The sequence below is a fragment of the Amborella trichopoda genome, chromosome 2, assembly GCF_054954075.1.
Source record: "Amborella trichopoda isolate Santa Cruz 75 chromosome 2, AtrichopodaSantaCruz75HAP2 v2.0, whole genome shotgun sequence".
Classification (NCBI taxonomy): Eukaryota; Viridiplantae; Streptophyta; class Magnoliopsida; order Amborellales; family Amborellaceae; genus Amborella; species Amborella trichopoda.
In genome coordinates this window covers 66,065,251-66,081,632 of record NC_142337.1, presented here as the reverse complement: position 1 = coordinate 66,081,632, position 16,382 = coordinate 66,065,251, and the positions used below count along the sequence as shown (strand labels likewise).

The 16,382-nt window shown below is 32.8% G+C and overlaps 1 protein-coding gene across 1 annotated transcript; it reads right to left on the bottom strand.

Moving 5' to 3' along the window:
• Positions 1 to 2,673: 2,673 nt before the first annotated feature.
• LOC110006899 (uncharacterized) lies at positions 2,674 to 15,705 on the bottom strand. Its single transcript, XM_088859882.1, has 6 exons — positions 15,583 to 15,705; positions 12,718 to 12,999; positions 8,265 to 8,444; positions 6,677 to 6,783; positions 5,932 to 6,230; positions 2,674 to 4,106 (listed from the first exon to the last, which is right to left on the bottom strand). Exons 1-6 carry the CDS (start codon positions 15,703 to 15,705, stop codon positions 2,851 to 2,853), a joined length of 2,247 nt encoding a protein of 748 aa, XP_088716008.1. The 3' UTR covers positions 2,674 to 2,850.
• Between the last annotated feature and the right edge of the window lie 677 nt (positions 15,706 to 16,382).

The following is a 16,382-nucleotide window of genomic DNA, read 5'->3' as shown; positions in this document are numbered from 1 at the left end:
TAGTTATAAAATTTCAAGCTTAAAAATAGTGTAGATCGAGGAGATCTATGAAAACTTAAAAATCTTGAAAATTTACAATCCAAAAATGCATTACAAGATGCATTACTTTCAAAACTTGAAATCTATTTTTTTTTATGTCCATGCATCTTGATGTGATGATCAATTTGAGGATATTTGAGCATCAAACCAATCTATTCTAATGAAAATTTTGAGGTGCGCTCTAATTTGATTGTTTAGAGTCTATATATAAACTTTGATCATTTAGAACCTCGACTCTATATAAACTTTTTCCATTGCAATAATCATCATAAAATAATGGAGTTAACATAAATAATGGTGTTAACACGAGAATTGAACCCCTACCCAAATAATGGAGTTAACATGAATGAGAATTTAACCCCTATACGTATGTAGGAGAGACGTGAGAGCTCCCTTTCAAATAGAAATAGAAGATGACTTTTTAATAAGAGGAGGTAAAGAAGGTTATTCTTAGCCATATTTTGTTTGTATTTATTGTTTTTATTTTTAAATTTTTATTATTAGAAATCTAATAGATTGACTTCCTTTTGGATATGTATTTAAAATTCATGATGAAACTTTTATGCATGTAAGTCAAACTATTTTTTAAGATGAAGTTTCTATAGGGCCTAGGCTTTTTGAAAAGAAAATAAAGCCTCACCTCAAATCCACATCCAGAAAGTACTTTCGGCATTGGAAATGTTTACGACAGCTCTAAAATTAATTTCCAATACTTAAAATAAAATTTGAAACTAAAAAAATGGTATAGATCTTGCGGATCTGTGACTACTTAGTTTTAGGGCAAGATGAATGGTCTAGGTGACTTGTTGCAATATACACTATTTTTAGAATTTAAAATCCTAAGTTTTTTGCACAACCATAATGTTCAAGTTGAGATGAGCGATTCAAAGGTTTTTGAACACTTGAATTATAATTTTTGATGAGTTATAAAGTGTGGCTTTACTTATTTTGATATCGCTGCGACCTTACGAAACGATTTTCCATTTTTTTATGTATTCAAATTTAACCCATTAGAGAAATAGCATTTTTTAAAAAAATACATGCTGTGAAAGACATCGTTATTCAATTTTTAATGTAGTATAGATATTCGTGCAACTCACAAGAGGAATACTTGTTTATTTTATTGACAAATGTTCTAATTTATTTATTTATTAGACATACATGCTAATCCTCTTTTTATGTTCTCTTCCGCATGATATGCTTTCTCTCTCCATATTTAAAACGCTATTAGGTACGGATGCAAATTTTTTAGAGATGAACCTTCATTAGATATGCATGCAAGCTTCTCTTTTTATGGCCTCTCTCATTAGGTATGGATGTAAATCTAACTTAATCTTTGTTTTATTTTTTGGTAACCCTAGCTTTTCTCTCTCTCTCAACATGGTCTCTCTCTTCAACTTGGTCTCTCTCCACGTTTAAAACCACATTAGATATGCATGTAAATTGTTTAAAAATGATCACATTAATAAATTGTGATAGATATATATATATGAGTAATGATCTTATGAGACCCTCCAACACCTATGTGTGTAGGACCTCAAAGGATCACCATTAAATATAACACAGATTTCTAGAAAAGCCAAGTCCTACACTCATGTGATAACTTTTCTAGATATCAGTGCTATATTTAATGATGATCCTTTGGGGTCCTACACACATGGGTATGAGAGGGTCTCTTAGGATCATTACTTTATATTATATATATGTAAATTTTTGAAAAATAATCCTTCATTAGATATGCATGCAAACTCTTCTTTTTACTAACTCTCTCTTTTCACATTTAAACCATAACCTTTCCACTCTTTTTTAAAAACCGTGGCTTCTCTCTCTACGTGATCTCTCTCTCGACATGGTTTCTCTCCCCCACTCTCTCAACTTGTCTCTCTCTCTCCACATTATTGAGTAAGTTGCTAAATCAATGCAACTAGATAATGGTAACAGCTATAGTTACAATCAATTAAACACATTTTTGTTAAGGGCAAGAAACCTTTTTTTTATCGGGCGAGCTTTCTATGCTTCCCCTACGGCATGGAAGTTCTATCCTCCCCCTTATCCAACCCTCCATTTTGAATGGAGGATTAAGATTGTTCCAATCATAATGTCATGTCTCTATACTATTTTATTTTTATTTTTTTTTTCTATAAACTATTTGGCCACCAAATTTTAGACGTTCATTCCTCTATTCAACTCCCACTATCGAAAAATATAAAAAAAAAATATTTTCAATAAAATAAATGACCAAAATGACCCTAAAATTTTCAAAGAGTATTTTGGTCATTATATTTTAATATTTTTTATAGGTGCGCCCCAATGAGAACATGGCACGTACCAAATTTCATATTCATACAATTTGTATAAAAAAAACTAAAAATAAAATACTTTGAGACCTCGGATCTAAGATCAAATGGTCAGTGGCTCTCTTGATCAAAATTGGACAGTTGGATGGTAGGGGGAGGATAGAACTTCTATGGTGTAGGGGAAGCATAGAACCTTTCCTTTTTGTTAAATCTCTTTTTATTTTTATTTATTTTTTGGCTTTCTCTTCTATGTTAGATACCATCAGCCCCATTACTTGAAAGTTATACCATCAAAACCACAAGAATTGCCAAGGCTAATGTTGAGAACATTGAATTATTGATATTGAAACTATATATTCATAGCTTTGTATAGGCAATGTCTGTGTATCGGAAACTACAAAACCCAGCAAATTTCTATGATGAAGACTTAAATTTTTTATTTATTCAGGGCTACTTGATTCACCACTGAACAATAAGACCAATGGTAATTACAACTGTGCTCAATTCACATAATCTAGAAATCTTCTTGACTGATCCAGAAATCTTCCAGACTGGTTCCATGGTGGGTTGTGTCTTGCAAAACGAATTCGTCACCCTGATCAAAAATAGACAAGATGTTGTCGAGTGAGTCAATATGAGGCAATCCAAATGACAAGATGTCGTCGAGTGAGTCACTATGAGGCAATCCAAATGAACCTCCTTCGACGAACTGGCAATCCACAGACCCACTTTCAAGTAATGGTATCACATGATTCTGGCTACAGAGGTCTCCATTGCTTCCTATCATGGAATTCTGGCTACTTCGGTCTCCATGTCTTCTTATCATGGGATTCTGGCGATACAAGCCTCCCTTGTTTCCTTCCTCCACTCTAGGATCTTCTGGCATGAAATGATTTCCATTGTTACTTGGAGACCCTTCATTGTTACTTGGTGCCCCACTATAGTATGCTTGGTGGGCGCCATTGATGTAGATCGTGTGGTCTGAATTGTTGTTATAGAAGTTTCCCTTGATTCCCGGCATGGAATTCAGGCCGTTCGAGTCTCCCCTATTTCCTGCCTCCATTTTGTGATAACTTGGTACTAAACGATTTTCATTGTTACTTAGCTCCCCACGGTAGTCTGCTTGGTGGGCCCAACTATTGTAGGCCGTGAGGGCTCCATTATCATAGTTCTTGTGGTCACAACCAGCACAGTTCGGACCACTTGAGTGGGCCCTGCTTCCACCATAGGCAGCATGGGCCCCACTGCCAGGATGTGTTATGTGGTTACTGCTAGCATGGCTCGATTGCACCCTATCACTGCCAAGATGGGTTATGTGGTAATTGTCAGCATGGCTCGATTGCACCCTGTCACTGCCAGGATGGGTTATGTGGTAACTGTTAGCATGGCTCGATTGGGCCCTGTCGCCAAAGCCTGAGCACGAATAAGCGTACCCGTGGGCCCCACTAGTTGGGACTTTGAAGTTGGGGTTAGCCAACGTTGGAGGTGCAATGTGTAAGGTTGTGATGCCTCTAGGCAATATTGATGCTGTGATGGTTGGGGTTTTATGAATCATGCTTGCTGCATCAAACATGTTTCGAGAATCATTACTTCTCATCTCTCCGCCGCCCAAGCCTGCGTTGTGCATGAATTGAAGATCATTTGTTCTCATGTTTCTTCCAAAATTTACACTGGGATCCACGTAACCGGCTGTTGCAAGTTGCTTCTGTGTGCATAGGAATCCAGCAGTAGCGCCAAGCTTGATGGTGTCCATGAGCGAGATATTTTTGACTGCAGGAAAGTCCATAGAAATGAGGAGTTAATTAGGATATTTTCACAGATTCAATCGAAAAGGAAGTACAACTAAATTTGGTTAAAGGCATGACGGTTCACGAATGAGTTTTTGACAAAAATATCAAATGGCTTGTTATACTAGATCCTGAACAGGGTCTAAAGTTATTTTTACCAAACACTTTCAGACACCTGATGCCCTTGGTACTAACCATAGTTATCGGGAGCGGTAGCGGCTCTGGTTCCGGGAGAGCATCGGAGCGATATCTGTCCAAAGCTCCAGAGCTCAGGGAGTGACTTCGGGTAAATATAGCAAATCGAGATCCTGTATGAACAGGGAGCGCGTTCCAATACATTGGGATCGAGATGCCCATTTAACGGGAATGCTTTCCATATCAAATGGGATTGTGTTCCCATATTTATTAGGTTCCTGCTCCCATCGACAACAGGATCGTGCCCCCATCTAAGAATGACCGTGTTCTTATTTGGAAAGGATCGAGCTCTATTCAAGGAAGGATCACGTTCTGTGTATGATTAGTCCATGTTCCCATCGCCGAACTCCACTTTTATGAAAATTTGGCTTAAAATATAATTATTTTATTTTAAAAATTAATATGATTAGTCCACGCTCCATCGCAGAACTCTACTTTTATTGGCTTAAAATATAATTATTTTATTTTAAAAATTAATATGATTAGTCCACGCTTCTATTGCAGAACTCCACTTTTATGGAAATTTGGCTTAAAATATAATTATTTTATTTTAAAAATTAATTTTATTTAAGAAGTTTCTTTTAGGATGTTTCGGGAAAATAGGGATGAAGTACCAGAAATGTAGGGATCGCGCTCCTAAAACTCTGGGAGCGGGGATCTAATTTATTGAGGAACGAGATCCTAAAATTTAAAGAACGCGTTCCGTTTAGTATCAGGAGTGAGCTCTGTTGTGAACAGGATTGAAAATCCTAAAATAGGAGCGAGCTTCCAAAAAGTAGAAAACGAGTGCCGGTTGAGATCCAGGCTATGGAGCACCAAAGCTAGGTTCTGGAGCGGGAGCACCACCCTAGTTGGGCGCTCTATGCAAACTACAAACTGCAAAGTATTGCGACAAGGGGACACTCATTTGTTAGGGGAAGCATGAATGTGTGGGTAGGGTAATGGCATTTCTCAAATTTGGGTGATATCATACATTTATACAATAGTTAAGCTATGCCTTTGTCCTTGAACTAATAAGTGCATCCCTAACAAATTATGTTGTTCCCAATATAAGAAAGCACTCAGGGCTAAGGGGCTTAAATGCGCAAACACAATCAATTTGCACAGATGGTAGCATAAGAAGGCACTCTCGTGGGAGCTCTTGAGTGTGTAGAGTGATTGAGTGAGCGTGGTTTTTGGCAGTGTACAGAAAATCGCCACGCCGACTGAGATATTGACCCCGTGTACTGTTAAATCTAGAACAAGCAATATCTCGTCGGTTCCCATAATTTTGAGTCATTTTTTAGAACTTGGCTGAGTCTGACGATACGACCTAATTGAGTCGACTGACTGACTCAGGCTCAAGAAGGTAGATAGTCCCAACCTGAGTTATTGCTTTAAAACATTTGTTTTTAGATAAAGCATGAAGATAAATTGTCCCAACCTGAGTTATTGCTTCAAAACATTTGCTTTTTAGATAAAGCATGGTACCTGACAAGGGTGAAGTTGAAGGTAGATAGTCCCAACCTGAGTTATTGCTTCAAAACATTTGTTTTTAGATAAAGCATGAAGGTAGATAGTCCCAACTTGAGTTATTGCTTCAAAACATTTGCTTTTTAGATAAAGCATGGTACCTGACAAGGGTGAAGTTGATTCTATATTCTGAACTTGTGAAACTGGATTTATTTCTTCATGACCACCTGCATGATACATATTTTTTGCCCCACATTCAGGATCAACTGCTAATACATTTCGCTGCTTGTCTAAGCCATTAGAGGCACCATATCGGCATCCTTCATATAAGAAGGATTCAAAGTACACATTCTCAGAACTTGGAAAGTCTTTCATGCTGAGATCATGGAGTCTTTGTGCACACTTTAAAAGCTTCTCATAGTGCTTATGGAAGTCAGAGTAGAGTCTAAGAGAATGTCTCCTGAGATAACACAAGGTCACCATCACCATTAATATACACAGTAATAAAACAACTTTCATTTAAAGAGAGTCACTAACATCAAGAAGTCATTCAACTTTTTTCTTGCTTTTTCTCTTTCTTTTATCATTGTCATCTAACAAAACCATGGCATCCCAATCATTATTCAATTCTGTAGATTTCTCAGTAAACCTTCATGCTTTCTTTAAGGAGGTTCTGAATACATTTTTTCCAAATAATTCTATCACATTCATGCTTTCTGATACTTTTGATTATGTGGAAATGGTAGTCACCAGTTGGATTTATTATTTATGGAAAGAAGGTTTGAGGATTCAATTGGGTTTTCTAAAAATTGTAAAAAGAATCATTAGGTTTTCCAGTGGCATCATTGTATATAAACCACATACAGAAATTAGAAAATTGTTTCCACTTGAATCTATACGAATTACCTGTGAATCGATGCCTGGCCTTCTGTGAAATCAGAGGAACTGTGCCATATAGTATGCTTTCTAGCCTGCGGCTCATTTTCTTCAAAGAATTTGGGCGGTTGACACAACTGCAATATGAATATAAAAACTAGTGTTATAAAAACTGAACCAGCCACCGATCCAGTGAGGGGTTTATTTCTATCCAAATTGATCCGACCATTTGGTCAAACTTGGTGGATTGGATTCAAATATATAAATAAAATATAATAATAGTTTAAAGATATGAAATGTATAACAAAAATCGATAGTTTTATTTACCATTTCTAACTAGTCAAAAGTGGGTACTAGTTGGAGGTCTAACCATTTCGACCAATCTGACCATCTATCTGGTCATAGTAATGATAGTAGAAACCCATCATGACCCTATATTTATGGGGTTTGTAGAAGAATTTATTTCATGTTTTTATGTTTTTCTTTTTAGGAAAATATCACTGAAGTAGTCAAACTCCTCCACAAAATCACTATTAATCAATCTATCAATAAAATGGTTACTTTAATAAGATCATTGCACTCAAATACCTCAAGTACTTTGTTAGAAACACCTAAAACGATATTTTCTAGGGTTTGGAGTCCTAAATAAGTAAACACATTTTGATGAATTAGCGCATAATGTATGTGGAAAAAATGACCTAAACACTCTCATTTGTTTTGAATTTTAAACTTGGAATCATCGTCGTCATTATTAGAGCTTTTTTTCTAACTATTTGGGGCTGGCTATATGAATTCTGATCTGCTATTCTGCTCTATCAAGATCCATAATCTTTGTGAGGCTATAAGTTCTTATATTATATCAGTTTTCACTACTTTTCAACCATGTCTTTTGGATCTACTTTTTACCCCTTTTAAGCCTTCTACTTAAATCAACTCGTATCTCCTAACATGTGTTGTATTAGGTCTGTATTGTACATGACCACCCCACCTAAGTGTATTTTTTCTAAATTATTGCCCATTTAAGCCATACATAAGTTTTCCCAAATACATTTATTTTTTAATTCTGTCATTTTTTGTCATGCCACTCATCCATCTCAACATCTTCATCTCAGTTGCACTCATCATATAGGTATGTTGTTTTTTGACCGCCCAACCTTCCAACCCATAAGGCAAAACCGGCCTCATAACCGTCCTATTAAACTTCTCCTTCAACTTCATTGATAATGCGGCGATTTTACACATCTCTATTTTGCCCACCCAGCTCTAATTCTATGCACGAGATCATCATCAATCTCTTTTTTTTTTTGGATTATCGACCCAATATATCTAAAGTGCATCATTTTTAGTATTTCTTGACTGTCAATCTTAACAACTTCATCGTCTCTACTCTTATTATAACTAAACTTAGAATTTCAGTTTTAAAATAAAAATGAGGACTTTTAATTACTTTTAAATAGGGGCAAGTGACCCCTAGAAATCGCAACTCGCCTCGGCATCAGGCCGAGGTACTCAGCTTAGTTAAACTAGACATGTCGGAGCCTTGAAACATTGGTATTTTGTTTGAGCCAAATAAATTAATTTTTTTATCGAAATTCTCGACGCAAAAAAAATGCATTACCTCAATTTCGAAAGTCGGTGTCTTGTCTTTGAGAAAGGATGCTCTCAGAGCAGTAATGTCTGTCCATTGCATTTCTATTTTCTTCTTCAATTTGCTATTACCCTCCAAAACCTCCCAAACCAAATTGCGTTTAGCAAAATAGCATTTTCCCGTCAATTCTCCAGGATTTCTCAAGACGAACTGCAAAGAACTAGCATTAGAAGTGAAAAAGAATGAAACTAAAAGTTATAAAGAATTTCTCTAATTTTTTGTTTAGGGCCCGTTTGGATCCTAGGGAAATGTTTCTATGCTTGTAGATAAGGGAAATGTTTCTATGCTTCCCTTACAACATAGAAGTTCTATCCTACCCCTACCATCCACCCACCCAATTTTGATCAAGAGAGCCACTCACCGTTTGATCTTAGATCCGACATCTTAAAGTATTTTATTTTGAATTTTTTTTAATACAAATTGTATGAATAGAAATTTAGTATGTGCCATCCTCTCATTGGGGTGCACCTATAAAAAATATTAAAAATAATTTTTCGATAAAAATTAATTACCAAAATACCCCTTGAAACTTTCAAGGCTATTTTGGTCATTTTATTTTATTGAAAATATTTTTTTATATATATTTTTAATTGGTGCGAGTTTAATAGAGGAATGAAAATCCAAAATTTGGTGTCAAAATAGTTTATAAAAAATAAATAAAAATAAAACAGTGTAGAGACGTGACATTGTGATTGCGGCAATCTTAGCCCTCCATTCAGAATGGACGGTTGGATAAGGGAATGGATATAACTTCTATGTTGTAGGGGAAGCATAGAAAGCTTGCCATGTAGATAATACCCAGGTCATGCAAATCCCTCGCTTAGGTCATCTATTTGCGTAAGTTGGGTTTACACTATTTAGGACACATTTGATAAGTATGAAGCGTTTTCATGCAAAATACTTTAATGTGAAAATTACTTTACACATATTTGGTATGCAACAATACATATAAAGAGTTTTCCCATTATAAAATTTTTTATCAAAATTTTGGAGAAATAAACTATATCAAATTTAGGAGAGAAACTACCTAAAAGTTTTTAAAGAGAGAAACTATCTCAACATTTTCAGAGAGAAAATTGGCTAAAACTTTAAATTTGATATAGCTTCTTTCAAAATATTTTGAGATAGTTTATCTCTCTAAAAATTTGAAATTTCATATAGTTGAAAATTTCACTCTCTAAAAATTTTGAGATAGTTTCTATCTCAAAATTTTTTCAGGTTGTTTCTCTTTCTAAAATTTGATATAGTTTTTCTCACTAAACTTTAAGATACTTTCTCTCTCTAAAACTTAAAATTTGAGATAGTTTATCTTTCTAAATTTTTTTAAGCATTTTCTCTTTCTGAAACTTGATATAGTTTTCACTCTCTAAAGTTTTAAGAAAGTTTCTCCCTAAAACTTGAAATTTGATATAATTTATTTTTCTAAAATTTTTAAGATAGTTCTCTCTTTAAAAACTTTCAAGTTGTTTCTCTCTCTAAATTTTGATGTTTTTTTCTGTAAAACTTAATATTTGAGTAGTTTCTCTCTCACTAAATTTCTTAAGGTAGTTACTCTTTAAAAAAAATTTAGGTAGTTTCTCTCTCTAAAATTTTAAAATACTATATCTCTCTAAAGCTTGAAATTTGAGATAATTTCCCTTCAAAATTTTTGAGATAGTTTCTCTATCTAAAACTTTAGGTATTTTTTCTCGCTAAAATTTTAGGATACTTTCTCTCTCTATAACTTGAAATTTAAGATAGTTTCTAACTAAAAATTTTGAGATAGTTTATCTCCTTAAATTTTTTTAGATAGTCTCTCTCTAAAATTTGATATAGTTTATATCTCTAAAATTTTAAGATACTTTCTCTTTCTAAAACTTGAAATTTTGAGATAGTTTCTCTCACTAAAATTTTTCAACTATTTCTCTCTCTAAAAAAAATTAGGTAATTACTCTCTCTAAAATTTTATATAGTTTCACTATCTAAAATTTTACAATACTTTCTCTCTAAAAGGTGAAATTTGAGATAGTTTCTCTTTCTAAAAAATTTCAAGTAATTTATCTCTCTAAAAATTGATATAGTTTCTCTCTCTCAACTTTTAAGATTTTTCTTCACTCTAAAACTTGAAATTTATGATGGTTTCTCTCTAAAATTTTAACATATTTTCTCTCTTTAAAAATTTTGGGTAGTTTGTCTTTATAAAATTTGATATAGTTTCTCTCTCTTCAATTTTGAGATATTGTCTACCTAATACTTAAAATTTGAGATGCTTTCTCTGTCTAAAATTTTTTAGATAGTTCAAAATTTTTCAAGTAATTTCTCTTCTAAAATTTGATTAGTTGCTCTCTCTAAAGTTTTAATATATTTTCTCTCTCTAAAAATTCAAATTTGATATAGTTATGCTTTCTAAAATTCTTGAAATAATCTCTCTAAAAAATTCAGGTAGTTTTTTTATCTAGAATTTGATAGATTTTCTTTCTCTAAAATTTTAAGATACTTTATTCATCTCAAATTTGTAATTTGATATAATTTCTCTCTCTAAAAATTTTTAGAAGGGTTCTTTCTCTAAATTTTTTAGGTAATTTCTCTCTCTAAAATGTTATATAATTTCCCTCTTAAAAATTTGAAAATGATACTCTCTCTCTAAAACTTGAAATTTGAAATTTTAGATACTTTTTCTCTCTAAAACTTGAAATTGATCTAGTTTCTCTCCCTAAAAAATTTGAGATAGTTTCTCTCTCTAATTGTTTTAGTAGTTTTTGATATAGTTTCTCTTCTTAAAATTTTAAGATACTTTCTCTTTTTAAAACTTAAAATTTGAAGTGGCTTCTATCTATAATTTGTGTGGATGTTTTGGCATAATTAATTGCATTTAATAAAATGGACCGTTTTGGTTTGAAAATAGTATTGTTACAAGTTGTATTCCCTCTTTTATGCTTACACAAAACAAGGTTTTGGATAACTCAATTTTTTTTTTAGTTTTGCATACCCATGTTTTGGCCCTCTTACTTGGTTATAGAAAACATGGTTATATATCCCAAAAGTTGCCAAACGTCTTTTTATGCAAGATACAGTGGGTTTTTGGATAACCTATGATTCAAATGATCCTTAATCTTTTAAGGGATGAGGATTACTTTCTATAATTATAAAACTTCGGAATTAAAAATTCAAAAACAACTTGTCATGTTTCCTAGTTTGATTGTTGAATACAAAACTTAAAGGACTAATACATATTTAAGACTTTGTTGATTATTGCTTAGGGTAAGGTTTTTATACTTCCCCTTACGGCATTAAACTTATATACATCCCCCCTATCCAATAGTCCATTCTAAATGTACAGCTCAAATGACCTCAATCACATTATCATGTCTCTACACTATTTTATTTTTAGTTTATATATATATATATATATATATATATATATATATATATATATATATATATATATATATATATATATATATATACACTATTTTGACACTAAATTTTGGGTGTTCACTCCTATCTTAAACTCTCACATGTAGAAAATATAAAAAATACTATTTTGACACTAAATTTTGGGTGTTCACTCCTATCTTAAACTCTCACATGTAAAAAATATAAAAACAATATGTTTAATATAATAAAATGGTCAAAATACCGTTAAAAGTTTCAAGGGCTAATTTGGTCATTATATTTTATCAAAATTTATTTTTATTATTGTTTTTAAGTGCGATCATTGAGATGATTATACATACCAAATTTCATATTCATACTATTTTTAGAAAAAAACACTAAAAATAAAATACTCTAAGGCATCAGATCTGGGTGGAATAGGGAAGGATACGTCTTTTATGTAGTAGGGAAAGTATAGAAACCTTTCCCTATTGCTTATTAATTCATATCCCTTGTTATAAATTTGAAGTTTCAACTACTAATATTTACAATAGAAAAAAATAATAATATGTCATCTTATATATTTTAAAACAAAAATTTGAAAAAATTTTATTTTCCAAATTGGAATTTCTTTTTAAATATTAAAAAGTCACAACTAAAATATAAAAATTAATAACTTGGAATGTTTATTGTAAAGAAATAAATGATATCCAAAAATCTAGAATTTCCATGACATGGCACACAATCAAAATGGAAGACTATAATTGCATGATGACGAAATTTATGATAGGCATACATGAACCTGTTCGCATACATCCCAAGAAATTTAGTATACGAAGTATAGGTACATGTTTGGAGATTAACTGTACCTAAGTGAACATCCTAGGTTCTACACTCCAGTTAATCTCCAAACTTTCTTTGGTGGGAGCGCTATTGATCTCCAACCGTCTATTAGAGGAAATGAACGGCAGATGTAGCTTGATATATCATATCATATTTAATTGAGTATTATACTATGCTACAAATTGAGATTACAATCTTATTTTCAAAGAAGAAATAGTAGTTTTACCTCCCATGTACCAATTCTTAGAGAAGAGAAATCGAAAATAGAGACCTTCTGCTTCTTAGCCTTGGGCTTCTTAGTCATAGGTGGTTTATTTTTTTCTGAATCCATGGCATCCTTTTCCTTCGTTTCTGAATCCATGGCATCGTCCCCTTTGGTTTCTGAATCCTTGTGTTTTTGAGCATCGCAAGGCAAAACTCTTGGTGTATTGGAGAGTGCTTTCTCCGCAAGGTTTATAAATGATGGGGTTTTCTTTAGGGTGAGGCCAATAATTGGTCCTCCTGTCACCTGTAAACTTTCAAGTGTAAGTGTAGAGCTCTTAGAAACTATTGTGAATTTTGATGAATTAGGAACATGTATATAAGAAACCATAATAAATATCACTGAAACTGCTCATTCAATCAGGTTACACAACAAATCATGCAAAATGTCATTCTCCGACACCAAACACTAAGGCAAATTTACCTAAATTCGTTATTCATTATTTGTGTACTACACCACTATTTATTATTGCCACAAGGAGGTCATTATCACTTCTAACCATTATATATCAAATGTGATAGATTGGAGTATGTCATAAAGTTCAAGAACTATTTTTTGAACTTTGAATCTGTCAATGACACACTTACAATTATCTAAAGTTTGAGGGCAAACAATGATTGTCATCTCAGTGTACTGAGAGTAAATAGTCTTTTAATATACTTTTCCATAACTTAAACCACAATAAGTAACAAAAGAAAAAATAAGTTCTTGCTAAAAAAGGGACATTAAAAAAGTAAAGCTAGGGCCCAAAAATGGCTCGTATTAGAAGGGAAACCCATTACATGACCATTATTATGCCTCATATTTTAATTTGGGAAATGTTTCTTTGTTTCCTCTAGAGCATAGAAGTTCTATCTTCTCCCTACCATCTAGCTGTCCAATTTTGATCAAGAGAGCCACTCACCGTTTGATCTTAGATCCGACATCTCAAAATATTTTATTTTTAGTTTTTTATTATACAAATTGTATGAATATGAAATTTGGTACGTGTCATCTTCTCATTTGGATGCACCTATAAAAAATATTGAAAATAAATTTTCGATAAAATATCATGACCAAAATACCCCTTGAATATTTCAAGGGTATTTTGGTTATTTTATTTTATTGAAAATATTGTTTTTATATTTTTATCTAGTGCGAATTTAATAGAGGAATGGACGTCCAAAATTTGGTGTCAAAATAGTTTATAGAAAAAAAATTAAAAATATAATAGTGTAGAGACATGACATTGTGATTGGGACAATCTAGCCCTCCATTCAGAATGGATGATTGGATAAAAGGGAGGATAGAACTTCTATGCTATAGGGAAAGCATAGAAAACTTACCTTTTTAATTTTATTTTATTTTTTACAAATATATTTCCCATGACATTTAGGAAGACCACTCTTCTAGTTGAGATGCAACCAAAATATAAGTAAAATTCAAATTAAAAATTTTATTTTATTTTTTAACAAATTTGTTTCCCATGACATTAGGGAGACCACTCTTCTCGTTGAGATGCACCCAAAAAATATGTAAAATTCAAATTAGAAAATAAATTGAACAAAATGCCAAAAACATTAAAGGGTATTTCAGTCAATATTCAGTTTGTCAAATTATGCTTTTTTTTTTTTTTTTCAAGGTGTGCCTCACTTAGTCACTACTCACTAGTCACTACACACCCTGGATATTCGGTAACCTCAAAATCTCATGGAAAGAGATTTTACGAAAGAAAAAACTAAAATTCATTTACCTACAAGCTCATGTTTTTCCTTTTTATACTATTGTATAGTCGCATTTTAACATCAATTTCCATAGTACATGAAAATTAGTACATGAAAATTAATATTAAACACCCCCATGTACACCTTAAACTCGAGATATTAGAAAGATAAAAAGGGGAGACTACCATTTTTCGTTTGTATTTTATTTTTATTTTCTCACAAATTTGTTTTACACAGGGGCTTCCACTCCCTCCTAGATGCATCTAAGACAAATAATTCAATATATATATGTAAATTGATTAAAATACTTTCAAAACCTTCATACATTTTTATCATATATATTTTCAGGTATGCCTCACTGAGGCGTATCTCCACTTCAAAGTTTCATCTAAAAAAATTGTGAAAGAAAATCAAATTCATTAACCTATACTCCCTTCCAAGCTACATGCATCCAAGCAACATGCATATGCATATTACCTACATGCATATCTATGTACATTGGGGCCAGGTAAAGACTGGCCCGGGCCCAAATTTGCTGTAAGAATTAAAGCCCGGGGCATTAAAGTGTGTTCTAAACCCGGCCTTAAAATGACATTAAAGCCGGGGGACATTAAAGTGTGGTGCGTAACCCGGTTGCGGCAAGGCCCAGCCAATTGCCAATCCTACATGTCGACAAATCTAAAAGAAAAGAAAAAACCGATTGCTAACCCTACATGTAGCCAGATGTTACGAGCTGCTTGAATCCGACTATATCGAGGTCCGACCGATTGCCAACCCTACATGTCACCATCAGATCATACAAATGAAAAAACGTACACTAGATTGCCAGAAGAGTAAAATCATGCGCACATGCACCAAAAAAAGAGCAAACAAAACATGCACATAGACTTTAGCAATAGATGTGGTTTTACCAAAGAAGGGTAGCAAACAAAGCTTTCTGCCGGATCACCAACCTCAATAATAAATAATCACTTAAACAAAAAATTAAACAGAAGAATTAAAGGAAGAACTTATACATACATATCATAAACCTTAGAAAAGAAGTCAATAAAAAAATATTAAAATAAAAACAAATAAATAAATAAGTCAATGGAAAAAGAGGAAAAAATAAATAAAATTTACTCACATCCTTGAACAGTTCATCTAATTTTGATTTCATTTCCTCATCTTCTTCTTGAATAACAACCTCATTAGCCTTAGTTTCTTCACCATTGCACAATGAATTAGGAGCGCTAACCCCATGAACCATGATCTCTCTGCATGAATTTCCAATTTTCTCTCTTCTTTTATCTACAAAACATAGAAGAGAAATAATAAAATTGTATTTATAAATAAAAGCAAAAAAATAAAAAACAAAACAAAAAGAAACAAAAGCAATAAACAAATGCCATACTTGGAAACAATTCTTCTTCTCTACTTTTTGACTTAGGCATTAGAGAGAAAAACCAATCCAAGTTTTGTCTTTTGCTGTGGCTTTAGAGAGAGAAACTAATGAGGAAAACTTAAAAAAGCTTTAGCTCTAGAGAGAAACTAATAAAGAAAACATAGCAAAACAAGCAAGAGAACCCTTCAGGCTCAATACTAACTTAAGGTACTAGCCCTAATTGAGGGGAGAAAATAGAGATTCAATGATATCAATAGAGAGTTGAATTACCCTAACCAGGCCTCCATATTTAACTTAAGTACTTACTTTAACCAGGCCTCTAGATTTTTTAACCTTCCGTTACTTCATGTGGCGCAATCACCTTATTGTAAGGTTGTAAAACAAAATGATGTAATTTTTTTTCTCTCTATTAATGAAAAAAATAGGTTGAGGTTCTTCTCCCTCATTGATTTAAAAAAAAAAAAAATGTTTAATAAAAAGGCTGCAGTCTGTCCGATGCCTCTGCTTAAGACGACATATGACATCATCACGGGAGGTTCGTT

Excerpts from the sequence above, each read along its gene's own strand:
- LOC110006899 (XM_088859882.1), bottom strand. The coding sequence starts at position 15,705 with ATGGTTCATGGGGTTAGCGCTCCTAATTCATTGTGCAATGGTGAAGAA. Across the intron at positions 6,784-8,264 it reads CACCGACTTTCGAAATTGAG|TTGTGTCAACCGCCCAAATT; the intron begins GTAATGCATTTT and ends TTCATATTGCAG. Across the intron at positions 4,107-5,931 it reads ATCAACTTCACCCTTGTCAG|TCAAAAATATCTCGCTCATG; the intron begins GTACCATGCTTT and ends ACTTTCCTGCAG.